Raw genomic sequence first — 16,014 nt, forward strand, 5'->3', positions numbered from 1 at the left:
AGCCTATCATGATGTCATGACGGTGTCCGTTCTCGCTCCCCCGTCACACTTATCAAGGGTCCTTGCCGAGCCTGGTGAGCCGATTTGGGTTCCCTCTTCACTCTCGCCCGCACGTGACTTGGTGACTTTGTACAGCCCTACCCAACATCGCGACCGCAAGCAACAGTGCTCGGAAAAGACAATCCAATCCAATCCAATTCCAAGCGATAGTTGGGCTTCTTACAAAAGAAGCCTAAGCCTCAATCTTCTTCAAGTTTCGTAAATTCTATCGCATTAGTACTGTCCTCCCAAGCTGAGTGCAAGCTGTCATATGTGTCAGGGTTCAATTGAATGGTGCGATATGTGTACAATTGATGTGGGAGAGCACAGCTATATATATGTATATATATACAAGTGGGTGGCAAAAGCAAGCTCGGGCTAGTATGCAAGAACGTGCAGAAAGGATACTTGGTATGCATCTTATACGATTGTAGTGTTTCTGTTATTTTACGGAGAAGCACCATAGAACGATCGGAGGAGATGGTCATGCAAGAGATGGTCAAAGAATTTTGCCGTAAAGCCAGAGATCATCGAATGCGTCGGGAAATATTTCACAAGAAGCGGCAAGATGACAGGGAGAGGTATAGAAAATGGAATGTTCAAAAAAGAGACGAATGGCCGAATGACCTCGAATGGCGAAACACGTCGAAGCGTTTTCATCGTGCCAGAAAACTAATAGCAGAGATGGCTTGGAGACGCACCCAACAGCAAAGTTTCAGCCTGCTCTAAGTTCGAGTGTGCCGGATTTGTGTACTTTAAGCCAAAGTAGTTCGAGTTGCATTGCTAAAACCGGGTCTACTTGGGCTTGAATTAAAAATTAAGCAGGTACGCTATCTTGAAGCATGTGAAGATATTGTACTTTAGACGCAAATACTTCGAGGTGTAGTCGTTCAAGCCAAAGCACTCGCAATTGTAGTACTCCGAATCTCAAAACAGCTGGGGATCCAAAATATCCTGATCCTCTAAGCCTCAGGCATGAATATCGGCTGTTGCTGGAGAAGGGACATAAAATGATCTTCCTGCCTCAGGTCTGAGCGCAAAAATCTCAATGTCTTGTATTATTACTAAGCAATTGTTCATTTTCATTTGGAATCCAGATTAAAAGAAATTTTATCTACCAGACGACTTCTTTCTTTCGCCAGTTCCATTTTAGTTGCTTGGACGTGAGCAGCCTGAGCACCTTTAAAACCCGAGTCACCCTGCGCACAATCATGTGATAGTCTATTTTGCCTGCTCTGGGTACCCCAGCAGCTAACAATGTCGGGCGAATTAACTAGAAAGGGGAAAAACAGCGGACATACCCCTGTTATCCTAATTTGGTCACCGACCTGCGGAGTAATATATCTGACAAGGCTGCTCAGCCTGCGGCTGAGCCTTAGCGATTCGATTTAAATATTCCTATTAGCCATCTCAGGCATCGCGACAGCTTTTCTCGCATTCTCATATTTTCGCAAACATGCTCTGTAATCTGTGTCAAAATATCCAATTCAGGAGATACCTTGAATTAACCAGAGAAGAGAAGATCGAACTCCTAACAAATTGGGACGAATGGCCCCCAGATGCTTATCACGAAGATGAAGTTTTGAGCAATGACGCGGGGCTCGTTGGAATCGACGAATCTTTTTACTTCCATCATCGCAACTTGGAATCGCTGCGGAAAGCGGCAGATGACGGTTGTCATTTCTGCTATCAAATATTCTACGGGCTACTTGAAACCACAGTACTTGATCACAATGTCAAGAATAGTTCCGAGAGTTTGTACCTCAATCTTCAACCACCTTGTCTCGAAAAACCCGAAAGGGAACATCTTTATCATGGAGATCTCGACGTGCGCCTTGGAGCGGACTCTCTAGGCAGTATGAGATTGAGATATCTAGATGGTGGGTGGTTCACAACTCACTAATTTGATATTCTCTCACTGGTGATTCCACAGATTTTGTCAAGTTTTCTCCTAGCAGCCACAACATGGAACACAATTCGAGTACTGGATCTTCTACAAATCTGAATTTAGCATCTAGCTGGCTTTATGATTGCGCAAACTACCATGAACACTGTTGCCACAAGCCTCAAATGAAATCGATACTACCACACAGGGTGCTAGACCTTAGGGATCGGGGGAACGCACGGAAAGTCTTTCTCTCTGTTGGCGAAGACCGAGTTGGATCGTATGCTGCACTCAGCTACTGCTGGGGCAAATCCGAAAGTAAACCCAAATACCTCACAACAAAGGAAAATCTTAAGCAACAGCAGAAAGCTGTTGATACAACAACTCTTCCAAAGAGTTTCACCGACGCCATAGTTGTGTGCCAACATCTCGGCATTCGATTTCTCTGGATCGATTCGATTTGTATTATTCAAGACGATAAGAGTGACTGGAAGACGCAATCTGAACGGATGGGAGACATCTATTCAAATGCTACATTGACCATATCTGCTGCAATTGGAGAAGATAGCCATTCCGGGCTCTTTTCTGATCGAGATCCCCGAACGACATATCCTTGTACGCTAAACTTTCAATACCCCAACGAAGATGGCGTTATTACAAAGGGAGCATTCCTTACGTGCCGGGATTCGTATTGGCCAAAGACTGCGCACTTGGACACGCGTGGCTGGACATTCCAAGAGAAATACCTGTCACCGCGTACTTTACACTTCCATGAAACGGAAATGTCCTGGACCTGTGCCTCCAGCATTGCATCTGAAGGGTTACCTATGAGCCTACAACCCTTGACCAACAAGTCAGATTTCGACAAGTATATCAAGGTGGACACAAATAGGGCTCTTCCAACTCAGATAGAGATGGTGCAAAAATACCACTGGTGGTACCAAACTATGGAGATATACAGCCACCGTAATTTCACGTTCGAATCTGATAGGCTAATGGCCTTAGCTGGATTAGCCTCGGCATTTCAATGCTCAGACGATGAGTTCCTGTACGGTTTATGGAAATCAGACTTGGTTCACGGATTAGCTTGGAGATTTGATGGCCAACAGAAAGAAATTGCTGCGGAGACCAGCTCAATGTCACCGATACCGACATGGTCATGGGCATCTCGCCCTGGCAACATCATCACTTACTCTAACAGCGATTTGCCTCCTGGGGTCTTTATGGAACTCAATGAATCCATAACCTCATACTACATCCCTGAAGGCAGTCTCAAACACACCTTTATCGAAGTTTTAGGCGTGGAACCTATGCCTCAAGCTACAAATTCGTCTTCTTTATCCACATTCACAGGTCGATCTTTAAGGTTACGAGGCCTAGTGATAAGAATCAGTCTAACAGAAAGTTCTATGGCATATGATAGCTCTAGTTGGTCGACCAAAACATCCCGGACGTTGTTCCGAGACGCTTTCACGTTGAAAAATCGGAAATGCAAACGATTCCTAGGAGACGTATTCTATGATGAGCCAGTCGTGAAGGGTGATAATCTCTATTGTCTACCGCTTAGCGTTTTGCCTTTGGCAGCCCACAAGGTGTCAATGCGTCCTAATGATGCCAATGCGCAGACTCAACGTCCCTTTGGAGACATTGCTATCGATAAGTTAGTATCTATGCAAAATATGAGTTTAGAGCTCGAAGGACGCACGCTGCCATTAATGACATGGTGTGCTGGTCTTATATCTTGCTGTAGGATGGAAAGGAAAGATACATTAAGTTGCCTGCTATTAAAGATAGTTGATGCAGAAGAAATGAGGTTTCGAAGAGTTGGCTATGTGGAGATCATGGATGGTCGTTTATTTGAAGGGCTAGCACCTATCACTCTTGAGATCAGATAAGAGACAGTAATAGTCAGTTCCGCCTTTTCCTGACGCTTAGAAATGACTATTAATTGTAACCAGCTCACCACAAGTGTTAAGTAACACTGAGCAACAATCGCTGAGTACGTTGCGTATCTTATGATGTGATTAGCTTTCATGTTTTCTTAGTCAATCACACTTCGTTCTTTAATATCAAATTCGTCGGTTCTGGCAAAGTACTAGTAGGTCCTAATTAATCTCTTAAGGATCGTGAAGCGAACGCCTTCTAAAAAATGCTCAATATATTCGCTATATTTTGAGTTGGTTGAATAAAGCTAACCTGAGAAGTGTATTGCTAATACTACTATAAGTTCTTCTTTATTGCTCCGAGCCTGCCTTGAATAGCTCCTTTCCTTAATTTCATCGTTTAACCGACTCTCCTAGCTCTTCATATTGCAAGTCGTCCTGTCAACTTTATTTCATCCGCTCTTTCAGGCAAGTTACTATTTCAATATTCTCAGTTGCAAAAAGATTTACTCGGAGAATTCTTGCACGGACCCGTAGCAAAAGATTTGCCACCAGACTGTGACAGGTAAGACCCTGACAGTAGACTTGGTCAATCAAGATATATAGTTTCCTCCTGCTGAAGTCTAATATGAATTTGTGTAGCCTGAACCTGCGCAGCGGGACAGACGTATTGTCAGCTCGTTCAGGTGTAGAGCCAGAGTAACTCCATGCTGCGAAAAAATTGGGCTTGCGATTACTTCGTAGAAAGATAATCTTTTTAAGGGGGATCCTGTTTGGGTTCCCTGGGAGCTAACATAGTCCCCCTGCACACCATCGTGTAGAGTTGACAACGTTCGCACGGTAGAACAGAAGAGTAAGTACATTATGATTGGTCACTAGAAGGGAGGGCAGGAACGTGACTGAGCAACCTGAGCAGAGGGTGAGGCGAGGGTGAGTAGCGCCTAAGCAGAGCGGCGATGCTGACTAACCGAATCCGAAGCGAAATGGAAAAACTGTCGTCTGAGATTACCAGAATAAAAAATTGACAGTGCTATATTGAATGAGACATACTGAAGACCTTATTGAAAACAATCATATCATCCGAACATTCCAAGTAAGTACATCATCGGATGACCAAATCCTTGTCTTTTTCTGCATCCGGAGGTGCCTCCGAACCTATACGAGAAAGCGAAGTAAGCGAGGTATAAGATGCTAAGTCTACCTCCACATGTGAAGTAGCACCTTCTACGTCGTGTTTTCGGTAAGCTTGTTGCTAAAGCCAGGGCTTTGCTTGCGGGTGGCGAGCTGGACTTCATCCTAACTTTGAGAGGAGAAAAGTGCATACCAAGAATTTCAACAAGAATCGATCACGGAAAAATGAATTTAGCAAGACCTCTTGAATTGATGGTCCAGACATATTGGAAATAGTTTTCATTGTTTATACCGACATCATTCCTTTTCGTTCTCAGTCCAAATACTTATTCCCACCAACTCGCGTTATCGTCCCCCCAGTCCCTTAACCATTAGCCGGCTCAAAACCAATGTGCCCAAGCCATGCGCTCCAGGTTTCGAGATTTTTATTGAGAGAAGATAAATTCTTCTGGTACTGTAAAGACCGGAATTTGAAATGGGAAAATCACGTCAGGACCTACCGAATAATTAGTAGTAGAACCCGCCTTCTCGGTGTAATAATCCCAGAGGTGCTGTACGTGAGGGTCAGATCCGTACCAAAGATATGGATCACCACAGGAACTGTACAAAACGCATTTCCGATGGAGGTGATATAGACAAGAGTTTGTGACCCATGGTATTCTTGCCCCAAATCCCTTCTTACGGAGATCCTTAGTATATGCGGAGAAGGCAGAAGCCATTTGCACAGAGACCAGACCCTCTTCCATAGCCAGTGGTAAAGTTTTCCGGGAGAGTGAAGAGTCCATGTCATCAAAGAAGAATCGATACAACGGACTGGCGTGCTTGGTATTCTGGAAGACGTATTCTAGATTTTGGAGAGGGATGCCATTATGCTCTTCCCAGAGGATAGCGTAATGCTTCATCAATTCTTTCATGATGTCGTTTTGAAATCCTGGAGCATCGATGAAAGTCCCTAGGATATAACACTTGACTAGAGTGGCGATAGAGGTATGGATAAAGAGGTCAAGAAGTTCCCTGTTACTACCAGACCGGGCGCTGATCATATGTTCCTGCAATCTATAGAGAGAGTCATCGGCGCAGATTTTGTTATCCAATGTACCAGTATCAAGCCAGAACTTGAACAATCGTACCAGCTCTGCTTCAAAGTCATATAGATCATATTTCCCACTGAGCTGCTCTAGCCGGCGACTCGACGGCTTTGACGAGGAACGAAAATATAGGGAGTAAGCCTTGAGGAGTTGGGCGTCAAATGTGAAGGCGATTCTTTCAGCAGTGACTGTGAGTAAGGTATTTCGGGTAGAGAAGTGAAGAGATCGGAATGTTGATCTTGGACGTTTGATGATACAATAAACCTGTATAAGATTACTTAATGCTGTATTTATTTCAAGAGAATTTAGTTTGGCGTACTAGCTTAATGCACTACGGGGGGAACTTGGGACATAAAAGTCGCACGCATGATGATATGATAATATGAAAAGCAAAAGCATTGAATTATCACAAAATTAAGGTTGAAATCTCCCAAAATTCCCTTTTTTTCAACTTCCTGACTGCATAAGCTGCCACCCCTTGATTCCAGCACCAGCTCATTGAATGCATCAGCTCATTAAATGCATCAGCTGACTGAATGCACCAGCTCTCTGAATACATCAGCTTTCTGAATACACCGGCTGTCTGGAATGCACCAGCTGACTGAATGCACTTCCTCATAGTAAAGCATAGCTACTGTACATGCGCAAAAACTGATGCAAAAGGAAGAGGATCTTGTCAGAGGAGAAGTTTTCACTTAAGTGGAACAAGAAGTGGAGCTACCTAAGCTTCATTAGGAACGCCCGTGGGTAGAGTAGGGGGCGGGTAGAGCTGTGGATACCCTCATTTCCTGAAACCCGAGCACCCGAGCGTACCCTTATCGGGCTAGAGTAGCTCAGCCCCTGAGAATCATAAGGTTTTGCTTCTTCCCACTTCTCTTTCTCTTCCTCTTCTATCAGTTCTGCTGTGTTGCTGAGAGCCGGTGCATTCAGAGAGCCGGTGTATTCAGAGAGCTGATGTATTCAGTGAGCCGGAGCATTCAGTGAGCTGGTGCATTCAGAGAGTTGGTGCAGTCAGAGCGCTGGAAAAAAAACTGGAATTTGGGAGGTCTTAGCCATAATTTTGTGATAATTTAACGTGTTTTGCCTTTCACACTATCATATTATCATACATGCGACTTTTATGTCCCAAGTTCCCCCCGTAAATGCACACGATGAGAGAGCAATCATGGATATGACGAGGTGGGCTATTGTCGTAAGACGAATCGCGATTGACACTACGAAAGCTCCAACAGATCCCCAGAGACCCAGTGGAGAGCATTGAATTGCTCCACGCTTTTGACCACCTTTCTCAGAACTAAATCTGTAGTTAGAATGAAATATTCGTTCGGACGCGAAGGAAGGGTGTGACGTGAGTCGAAAAGTCGAAGCAGACGAGAAACCGCAAAGCGCGGCAGAAAACTTACTTTTGAGTAGTAGACAGGGAAGCTTGTGGAAGATCAGCAGTAAGAGCCATCGGATTATTGAAAGACAAGGCCTGTTCATGTAGAGGTCTAGCTTTGGAGGTTGTTATTGAGGTTGTCTTAGACGTTGCGCTTGTGGGGCTGTTGCTAGCCGCTGAGAGAGACTCGCAATTCTCTGAGATATCCATGTCGAGACCAGAGTAAGCCGTAGATACGCTTAATACTTTTGAGGAAGACTTTATATTTTGCGCTTCGGAAATGTGTCGAATGCTAGAATGTGTTTGCGGATGTGAACGATTCAAAGTGATCGAATGAGGAGACAGAGAAGTCACTGAGGTTTGTGCCGAATACGTTGGGCTAGGAAATGTCGGTTTCTAAAAGAAAGACCGAAAGTTATGACAGATGTCGAGTGGAGAAGGAATGTGACTTGCGATCACTCTCAATAGCCCGAGATCTCGCTTGAACGAGTATCTAGGTTGAGCATCACGTCTCGTTCCGGCTAGCACCTTAAATAATTTCTGTTCTATGAAGCTCAGCGAACACGAGCACATAGCAACGGAAAATTGCCTATGTTATATTTAGACCTACTAGACATATGATAGAAATACACCTGAAATTTGGTCAGGTGCTTCAGGTAAAAGGGGCCTCGGCTAATTCACGTGATCCAGTATTCTATGGATCTGTCCAAACTGACTTATAGCTGCACTAGATGATGAATCAGAAGCTAGGTCGGAAGCCTGCATCGCTTTTCAGGATATGATGACTGGTTCCCGAATGTATCACATAGAATCACGACATTGATGGTTACAGGTCACTTGCGCACTCGTGTTCAGCTCAGCGAAAAGGCGCACGTCAGACTATATCGCTCGATATGAGAGTCAATGGTGATAAAGTGTCGGACAATAACATGGGATGAATTAGCAAGAAAGTTTACAATCAGTGACAACGCGGATTTGATTGTGTTCCAGGGAATGATCCTACTCGTTACCAACGCTGCTTTCTAGTAGTGGCGCTCCTAGACGCAGTGTGATTCGGATAGGAAAGCTGAAACCGCAGTACATCAAACGCCTCACCATCGACTCTCAACAAGCACCAAATGTGACCCTAAAAGCCGTATCAAGACTCCCATTCAACACTTGATTTCCAAAGTCTAACAGCATATTCGTGCAGTGTATGGTATGATCAAAAGGTGTCGTCCACACACTCGGCCAACTTCTATTTCCCATGGACCTATGCATCCTTCTCCAAGTAAAAGCGCAATGGCCGAGATGGTATTCAAATGTCGTATATACCACAGTGTTGCTTAATTCTGATAGTGCTTCTCGGTCAGGAATCCAGCTTTCCGCCGAGTCATCTGCGAAGAATGGCCATGGTGGATTCCGCTCTTCGCTTGACAACCATGCTTCGAATTCGTCAGATGTTGTTTTGTCCAGGCATGCGGTTGGTAGCCCTGGGGACGAGAGAATTAGCGTTTTCTTTGCTTGTTATCCTAAGAGAGAAACAAGACAATGTCTCGGAAAAGGAAATAGAAAATGGGGCCTCCCCAGTACATACAAGTTGAGCCTACGATATCAAACTCGCATCCAAGAACTCGAGCTTCAGCAGAAGAGTTCCCACAGTTTTGACGGCTTCCATAAATGTTCTGAGCGTCTGGCGTGCTTGAATTTGACAAATTCCAAAGGGCGAAACCCACGATCACAACCGCGATGACGAGGCCAGCGGCAATACCGTAGGGTTTGGAGTAAACTCGTTTGTGATCGAGTGACTCGTCTGTGCAATCTATTTCAGATAGTGTCAAGTCGTTTTCCGAGATCGGATCGTATTTGGCAAGTGAAGGCATTTTGTTGTTGACTCAGAGAATATTGACAATAATTCTTTTCATCTGTTGGAAAGAGTTTGTGGTTTCGAGATCATAATTCCGGGGACTCAAAAACCCGGAAAAGTGTTGCATCCAATCTGTGTGGTACAAAAGAACAACGACATAAGTTCACCTCTGTGGTCATGGGGCACGGCTCCCACAATATGCAAGCACAGCTCAAGACCTTGCAGAGCTAAATTTTCCTGGGCAGGGTATCTACTATTGATATGGAAACCCCGGTAATGTAGGTCAGCGGCGCGTAAATCCATGTTTCCGCAGCTTCTCCATGCAGATCAAATGCGAGGCCCAATGTAGTGCTAGTAATCCTTGCTACCTGATCCTTGAGTTACACGAGGTACCACAATCTGTTCGGGGAACAAAGATACTGCTTATTTTTAACCGAGTGCAGTTACCAAAATGTGAGTAAAACGATTGACATGTATTTTCTCGACTAAGGGGATGAAACAAAATCCGACCCCAAGAATCTAAGCCTCAACTTCGCTCTTCGCTCCTCGCACTTTCTCCGCATCTTCCAAGAATGGCTCGCAAACGTCAAACATGGCTAAAATCTACTGTCCATTGTAACCGTCTACCCACGTGCTCTCGTCAAGAGGATCGTTCACCTCATGATGCCACAGATCAAACCACTGATCGATAGCATGCTCTCTTGCCCAATCTCTGACTTTGTCAAAGTTTCTACAAGTGTGGACAATAGCGCCTTTCTCTAAATTCTGCTGTCTCTTTTCGTTCCACTCCCAAGTCAGAACACTTACATCAACACTGCACATCAAAGATTGGCGGATTGTATCGACGCAGTGGTCAATGTGATGAAAACCAAGCAGTTCATCTTCTCCATCAGCGCCCGGCATGTGAGGCGTGTAATAGTCTGGATGGAGGGCTTGGCGAATCATGTTCTTTCGGGTCAGTGAGATACAATAGATAAGCAGGGAACAACTTACAAGACAGTGAAGTTGATGGAAAACATCCAACTCAATGACATAATTTTTCTCCTCATCATGAGGGAACAGAACAGTCTTGTTGGCAAAATTTTTTGCTGTCTCTTTCGGGACGCGGGAGATTCCCACTAGAGGACTTATAAATCGAATGCACATGACCTTCCGAAGGAATGGACTTACTTCTGTAGAGTTCGAGCCATCTCTCATCCAGTTCTGGAGAAGGCTGCCCTTGATACAATGTGTTGTCAGGATAGAATCCCAATTGAAACACACGTTCTTCATACTCCAGAAGATGTTGGGCAGGACCTGTACATCTAATCAGTATTGTCATGACTTGAGACGAAGTACTTACTGTAGGTCATCTGTGGGAAGATAGGATTGCTAGGACCTCTCTTACGATACTGCTTGAGGTTCCAAGCGGCGAGGGTTAGAAGGAGAGCCCATGGGAGGAAGCGAACCACGAATTTGAAGATAGATCGTGCTCGTTCCTTTCTGGCATGCTTTCGTAGGAGGTTGGGGGAGATAGTCTCAAAGCCATCGGACGAAGAAGCATCAGAATTCCATTCCTCTTTAAGGAGATGGTTTGAGCTAGAGTAATGCTCAAGTGAGCTCCTAGCAGTACTTGCGTGATCGGAGATGTCTTTGAAGTTGCCCATTTCGCTGAAGGAAGAATCAAATATGCGTTGATCGATTGAAAAAAAAGACAATACTAAGGTGATGGAGGCAGATCAGAGAATCTAATTTGTGAGGAGAAATGTGCTTGAGAAGCAAATTGATATCGAGCCGTCTTGCCGAAGGCCAGGCGAAACTTGACGTACAATAATGATCAGAAAAGATTTGACAAGTAGGAAACCAGGACTAGCATAATGATTGTGCCACTGAACAGCGCCGTAAGCAGATGTCAATATGCAGTCAGACCAGAAGATCATTGAGGAAAACTTATTATTCGGTGAACCGTGAACCTCGTCCAAAGTTCCAGCATCCATGTAACACTAGAAGCATTCCGGGATCTTGATCAGAGGTTGGGCTGAGGATGCATGGAGCCGAAACACGGGACATGCTTATGCAGTAAGGGTGTTGCCGGGCCCATGCAGTGAAAAGATCTGGAACCGTTCCGAGAAAAGCAAGGAGACCGAGGGCCGAAGCGCAAGGGTACAGGGATGCTTACCGAAATCGATCTGATGAAGGCCCCCAAAATACAACGAAAATATTTTACACGTAATTAAAACCCATGGGAAAGTCTTAGAAACACAGGAACAGGCTCTACTCTGTTGCTAAGCCACTTCCTGCTATTGAAGGAGGCAACTTTGCCGACCTGGTCTTGGTCTTACACTCTCTTGTCTTACCCAAAGCTTGGCTCGATAATGCTTTCAGAGTCATTGGTCATAGTCAAGTCATCTCAGGGGGAGTTTCTGTGCCGTTCTCGATCTTACAGGTCTGACCGCAAAGAGCTTCCCTCCAAAGATTGATGGAGGATCTTCCTCGGTCCAAATGATACTCCACTTTTTCAAATCACCTCGTGCACTTACACGGCGTCAAGTCAATATGCATGATACACCGTATGTCTGTATTGGACGTAGAATCAAAATAGCACGCAAAACGAATGCTTCACAGCTCGTGAAGCAGAGAGTAAGCGCTGGGATTCTTCCTGCTTCTCGCAGATCAAGTCGGTTTCTCTAGAATAACGGGAAGAGCATGCAAGCTGAGCCATGCAGGGACTGCGGGAACCACGAAGGAAACTTCCCTTTTGTCTTCATTCTTCTTTGAGAAGGAGGAAACATCGCCCGATGGCTATGTTTGGTTGGCACTCTGCAATGGGCTTGGAGTATATAATCGAACGATTCCCTCTGCGTTGCAAAAGTTCATCAACAACATCAGCATCTTCTCCATTCAGTCTTCAGACAATAACAACTCTCATCAACACCTTCGTTGCTAAATTATCCAGTACATCCTCCATTCAAAATGAAGTTCACACTCTCTCAACTCTCTGTTGCTTTGCTAGTGGTTGGAGCGACTGCCCTTCCCGCCAAGCCAGCAATGGAATATCGATCTGAGGTTGATGTTGCCAACCCAGACACCAAGGTAAGCAGATAGACACTTGGGCTATCCAATGAAATTAGCCCCGGGGCTAACATTCTCTAGCCATCTACCCGTGCTGCTTGGGGAAAGAGATCTGAGGTTGATGTTGCCAACCCTGATACGAAGGTAAGCAGGCAAATCGATTCCAAGCTTGTCATTTGGAACTTTGAGGCTAACTTCCTCCAGCCATCTACACGCGCTGCTTGGGGAAAGAGGTCTGAGGTTGATGTTGCTAATCCCGACACCAAGGTAAGCAAGATACTCATTTGCCAATCAAGTACAATACATGATAACAATTTGCTGCAGCCTTCTACTAGGGCTGCGTGGGGTAAGCGTGAGGAAGTGGATGTTGCCAACCCTGACACTAAGGTAAGCAACTGCTTCAGGCCTTACGAGTAGACACTTGATGCTAATTGTATTTAGCCTTCAACTCGCGCAGCTTGGGGAAAGCGTGAGGAAGTCGACGTTGCCAATCCTGATACCAAGCCGTCCACTCGTGCGGCTTGGGGCAAACGATCGGAAGTTGATGTTGCCAACCCAGATACAAAGCCTTCCACTCGTGCTGCTTGGGGTAAGAGATCAGAGGTCGACGTAGCCAATCCTGACACCAAGCCATCCACTCGCGCAGCCTGGGGAAAAAGGTCTGAGGTTGATGTCGCCAACCCTGATACCAAACCCTCCACTCGTGCCGCTTGGGGTAAACGCTCCGAGGTTGACGTTGCTAACCCAGATACTAAGCCGTCTACTCGTGCTGCCTGGGGCAAGAGATCTGAAGTTGATGTCGCTAATCCCGACACGAAGCCATCCACTCGTGCAGCTTGGGGTAAGCGATCAGAAGTTGATGAGCGCTCCGAGGTTGATGTTGCCAACCCTGACACTAAGCCTTCTACCCGTGCTGCTTGGGGAAAGCGATCAGAGGTTGATGTCGCTAACCCTGACACCAAACCATCTACTCGTGCTGCTTGGGGAAAGGTACGTCTCCAATCTGACTCAGAATGTGACCCCAACCTCCTTGCTCATCTCACTAATTAAACAACCTTGAACAGTAAGCTCAAAAGCTTTGATGAAAGATGAGGTGGTTCTGCAAGCACATCGAAAGCAGCTACCATCAAAGCAAATCTAAAAGTGTTAGCTTCAGGGGTGCGGATGCTGTATTCGCAGCGGGGACATGCCTTTCCTTGGTTGGGATCTCATTTGCGGGGATAGAGGTTACACACACTCGTTTCGTACTTGAGCAGTTTAGTCAATGAATTTGTTTGGTCTGTATTATGTTACCTGAAGATGTTTCAATTGTGACCAAGGTCCATAAAGCAGCAAGAATAATACGGGCTGCTTGAAAGTCAGCTTTGTGCGAGGGGCGTTCAAGGGCGGTGAGAGCATTGTGGCACAGTGATCTACAAGGAAGGAGACTCACAAGTGAGTTGTGTTCGTTTCTCATGTCGTGATATTTTTGTTGAGATGCGTTCGTTGCGTCGGTTGAACAGTTAGGTTGACGTTGACATTGAGTGTAGAGGATGAAGTGTCGTTGCGAGAGGCGAAGTTCCGAACCAGCCCAGCCCCTCCCCTGTTTCGCTTATAGATCCTGATCTGGTAACCGATGCTACGGGTCCAGATCGCGGGGATAGACTATGGGGGCCTTTTTTTTTTTGAGATAACAAATATTTGGCACTCTTTTCTATTCTAGCTATCGATCCCGACTCGGCCTATGGGATATGCATGTAACTGCACCGCTTCCTGGCTCAGCCTCCTTTGCGCCTCCGGATGTTTGTTTAATGATCTACGAAACGCTTGAATCTGCCGGTGCGGCACAGACAACCATGGTTCGGTAATACGAGCAGTCCAATACCATCTCACCCATTAGATCTGTTGAAACAAATTCATGCAAGGTTTTGGTGTCTCACAAAGGGGCCGAATGCGCCGTCAATAGTGGCCAACTACATATATTTCAAAGCTTCCATCGCAGCACTGACCATCCGGGCCAGAAACCTCGCCTCCATCCTGCATTAGCTCTCAAATTATCTTCAGCTATCCCAAACCCTACGCATCAGTGGTATGGATATCACTTCACCGCTGCTGTCACTTTCTTCATAGTCATGGCGTCCGTGCCGGTATCAGGAGTCAGCTCAGCCACTGTCTTACTCAATAACGGCGTCAGCATGCCTAAGGTTCATCTTGGAGTCTACCAATCTACGAATCGCACCAAGAATGCAGTGAAGTGGGCGTTGCAGGCAGGATATCGAGCTATTGACTGCGCAGAAACGTACGGAAATGAGAAGGAAGTTGGCGCTGCTATCATTAGCTATCTCAAAGCCAATCCTGAGTTGAGCAGAGATGAGATTTGGTTCACAACCAAATTGCGAGTAAACACGAGTTACGATGTCACGAGATCATCGTTGAAGGGCAGTATCAAGAGGACAAAATTGGGATATGTTGATCTATATCTCTTGCATACGCCTTCTGGTGGACGAGAAAAGAGACTGGAGTGTTGGAGAGCGTTGGAAGATGCTCTGATAGAGGGGGAAGTCAGGAGTATTGGTGTGAGTAATTATGGGATAAAACACGTGAGTTGATTGAAATCTTGATCTACCTCAATGTTCTAACAATTGCAGCTTCAGGAGCTTCTTGATTCAAAGCCAAGAGTGATCCCAGCAGTCAATCAGATCGAAGTTCATCCGTTCAACACCCACTCCAATCTCACAGCATTCTGCCAAAAACATGGAATTGTTGTTCAAGCGTATTCCCCTCTCGTTCAAGGAAGACGTATGGATCATCCTACTATCGTGGAACTTTCAAAGAAGCATAAGGTATCTCAAGCTCAAATTCTGCTGAGATGGGGCATTCAAAAGGGATTTGTAGTGTTGCCGAAGAGTACAAACCAAGAACGCATCATTGCCAATGCAGACATCTGGGAGTTTGAGATTGAAGAAACTGATATGGAACGTCTCGATGGACTGGATGAAGGTCTGGTAACCGAGTGGGATCTTCTAGATACAGAATAACAACCTTTTGAGACCCTTCCGCTACTGATATCTTTCCATGTTCCCACAAGAAGGGAACTTCAACCTGAATTGAGATCCCTGATCATCCCAACCATGACTTCCTCCCATCTCTTCTCCTTCATCATCCTCATCCATATGCATTCCTCCCAATTGCGGAACCAGAAGCTCTTGGCAATGCTGTGTATGGTTGGTATTCCCAATGTACCCATCGATCACTCCACCTCCTACAGCCATTCTCTGCAATTTTCTCCACATGAACACGCAGTGTGTGATATGGTATCCCCACGTCACGTGTAGCCCATCATGTAGGCCAGTTGCGACATCAGTCAATGGGACTTCGTGAAGCTCATAAGATCCGCCAGTACTTGCACCAGTGGATTTATAAGACCACCAGTGCCAGTCACCCATCAGAAATTCCTCTTCGAGTTCAGAATCATGACAGACTCTGGGGAGCCACGAGAAAGACATGACTTCGAACACGCAGTTCTTCGAGATAGCTTCGGTCGGAGACTCTCCACATGGCGAGGATTCATTGTATCCCGCCAGTGCATATTTGTCGTTTGGTGCTGGAGGAACGAGATACGAGAGGGACCATCCAAGCAAAAAAGCTAGAAAGAAAGGCACGCAGAACTTGAAAAGTCCCCATATTTTCTGTTCAGACTGGCATTTCCTTGGAGGGTTCTCGTCTTTCTGGGT

The 16,014-nt window shown here is 45.6% G+C and overlaps 6 protein-coding genes across 6 annotated transcripts; 3 read left to right on the forward strand and 3 right to left on the reverse strand.

Annotated features, from left to right (window-relative positions):
• Nucleotides 1–1,448: 1,448 nt before the first annotated feature.
• On the forward strand, nucleotides 1,449–3,843 carry LY89DRAFT_605144 (HET-domain-containing protein). The gene is made up of 2 exons (XM_018210382.1): nucleotides 1,449–1,919; nucleotides 1,973–3,843. Exons 1-2 carry the CDS (start codon nucleotides 1,496–1,498, stop codon nucleotides 3,817–3,819), a joined length of 2,271 nt encoding a protein of 756 aa, XP_018078845.1. The 5' UTR covers nucleotides 1,449–1,495; the 3' UTR covers nucleotides 3,820–3,843.
• Nucleotides 3,844–8,577: 4,734 nt separating this feature from the next.
• LY89DRAFT_558800 (uncharacterized protein) lies at nucleotides 8,578–9,041 on the reverse strand (the record flags this gene model as incomplete). Its single annotated transcript, XM_018208425.1, has 2 exons — nucleotides 8,578–8,876; nucleotides 8,981–9,041. Coding segments are annotated over 2 exons (360 nt in total), but the record flags the coding sequence as incomplete, so codon positions are not given.
• Nucleotides 9,042–9,779: 738 nt separating this feature from the next.
• LY89DRAFT_605148 (uncharacterized protein) lies at nucleotides 9,780–10,641 on the reverse strand. Its single transcript, XM_018210383.1, has 4 exons — nucleotides 10,593–10,641; nucleotides 10,421–10,546; nucleotides 10,244–10,368; nucleotides 9,780–10,198 (listed from the first exon to the last, which is right to left on the reverse strand). The coding sequence occupies exons 1-4, from the start codon at nucleotides 10,600–10,602 to the stop codon at nucleotides 9,854–9,856; spliced, it is 606 nt and encodes a 201-aa protein (XP_018078847.1). The 5' UTR covers nucleotides 10,603–10,641; the 3' UTR covers nucleotides 9,780–9,853.
• A 1,480-nt stretch (nucleotides 10,642–12,121) lies between these two features.
• LY89DRAFT_679625 (uncharacterized protein) lies at nucleotides 12,122–13,485 on the forward strand (the record flags this gene model as incomplete). Its single annotated transcript, XM_018213914.1, has 6 exons — nucleotides 12,122–12,322; nucleotides 12,383–12,445; nucleotides 12,506–12,568; nucleotides 12,626–12,688; nucleotides 12,743–13,291; nucleotides 13,366–13,485. Coding segments are annotated over exons 1-5 (858 nt in total), but the record flags the coding sequence as incomplete, so codon positions are not given.
• A 927-nt stretch (nucleotides 13,486–14,412) lies between these two features.
• LY89DRAFT_634614 (Aldo/keto reductase) lies at nucleotides 14,413–15,318 on the forward strand (the record flags this gene model as incomplete). The annotated part of the gene is made up of 2 exons (XM_018211397.1): nucleotides 14,413–14,880; nucleotides 14,929–15,318. 2 exons carry the CDS (start codon nucleotides 14,413–14,415, stop codon nucleotides 15,316–15,318), a joined length of 858 nt encoding a protein of 285 aa, XP_018078849.1.
• Nucleotides 15,319–15,474: 156 nt separating this feature from the next.
• LY89DRAFT_561115 (uncharacterized protein) lies at nucleotides 15,475–15,843 on the reverse strand (the record flags this gene model as incomplete). Its single annotated transcript, XM_018208454.1, has 1 exon — nucleotides 15,475–15,843. A coding segment is annotated over one exon (369 nt), but the record flags the coding sequence as incomplete, so codon positions are not given.
• Nucleotides 15,844–16,014: the final 171 nt, after the last annotated feature.

Source organism: Mollisia scopiformis, assembly GCF_001500285.1.
Source record: "Mollisia scopiformis unplaced genomic scaffold LY89scaffold_1, whole genome shotgun sequence".
In the NCBI taxonomy this organism is placed as follows: Eukaryota; Fungi; Ascomycota; class Leotiomycetes; order Helotiales; family Mollisiaceae; genus Mollisia; species Mollisia scopiformis.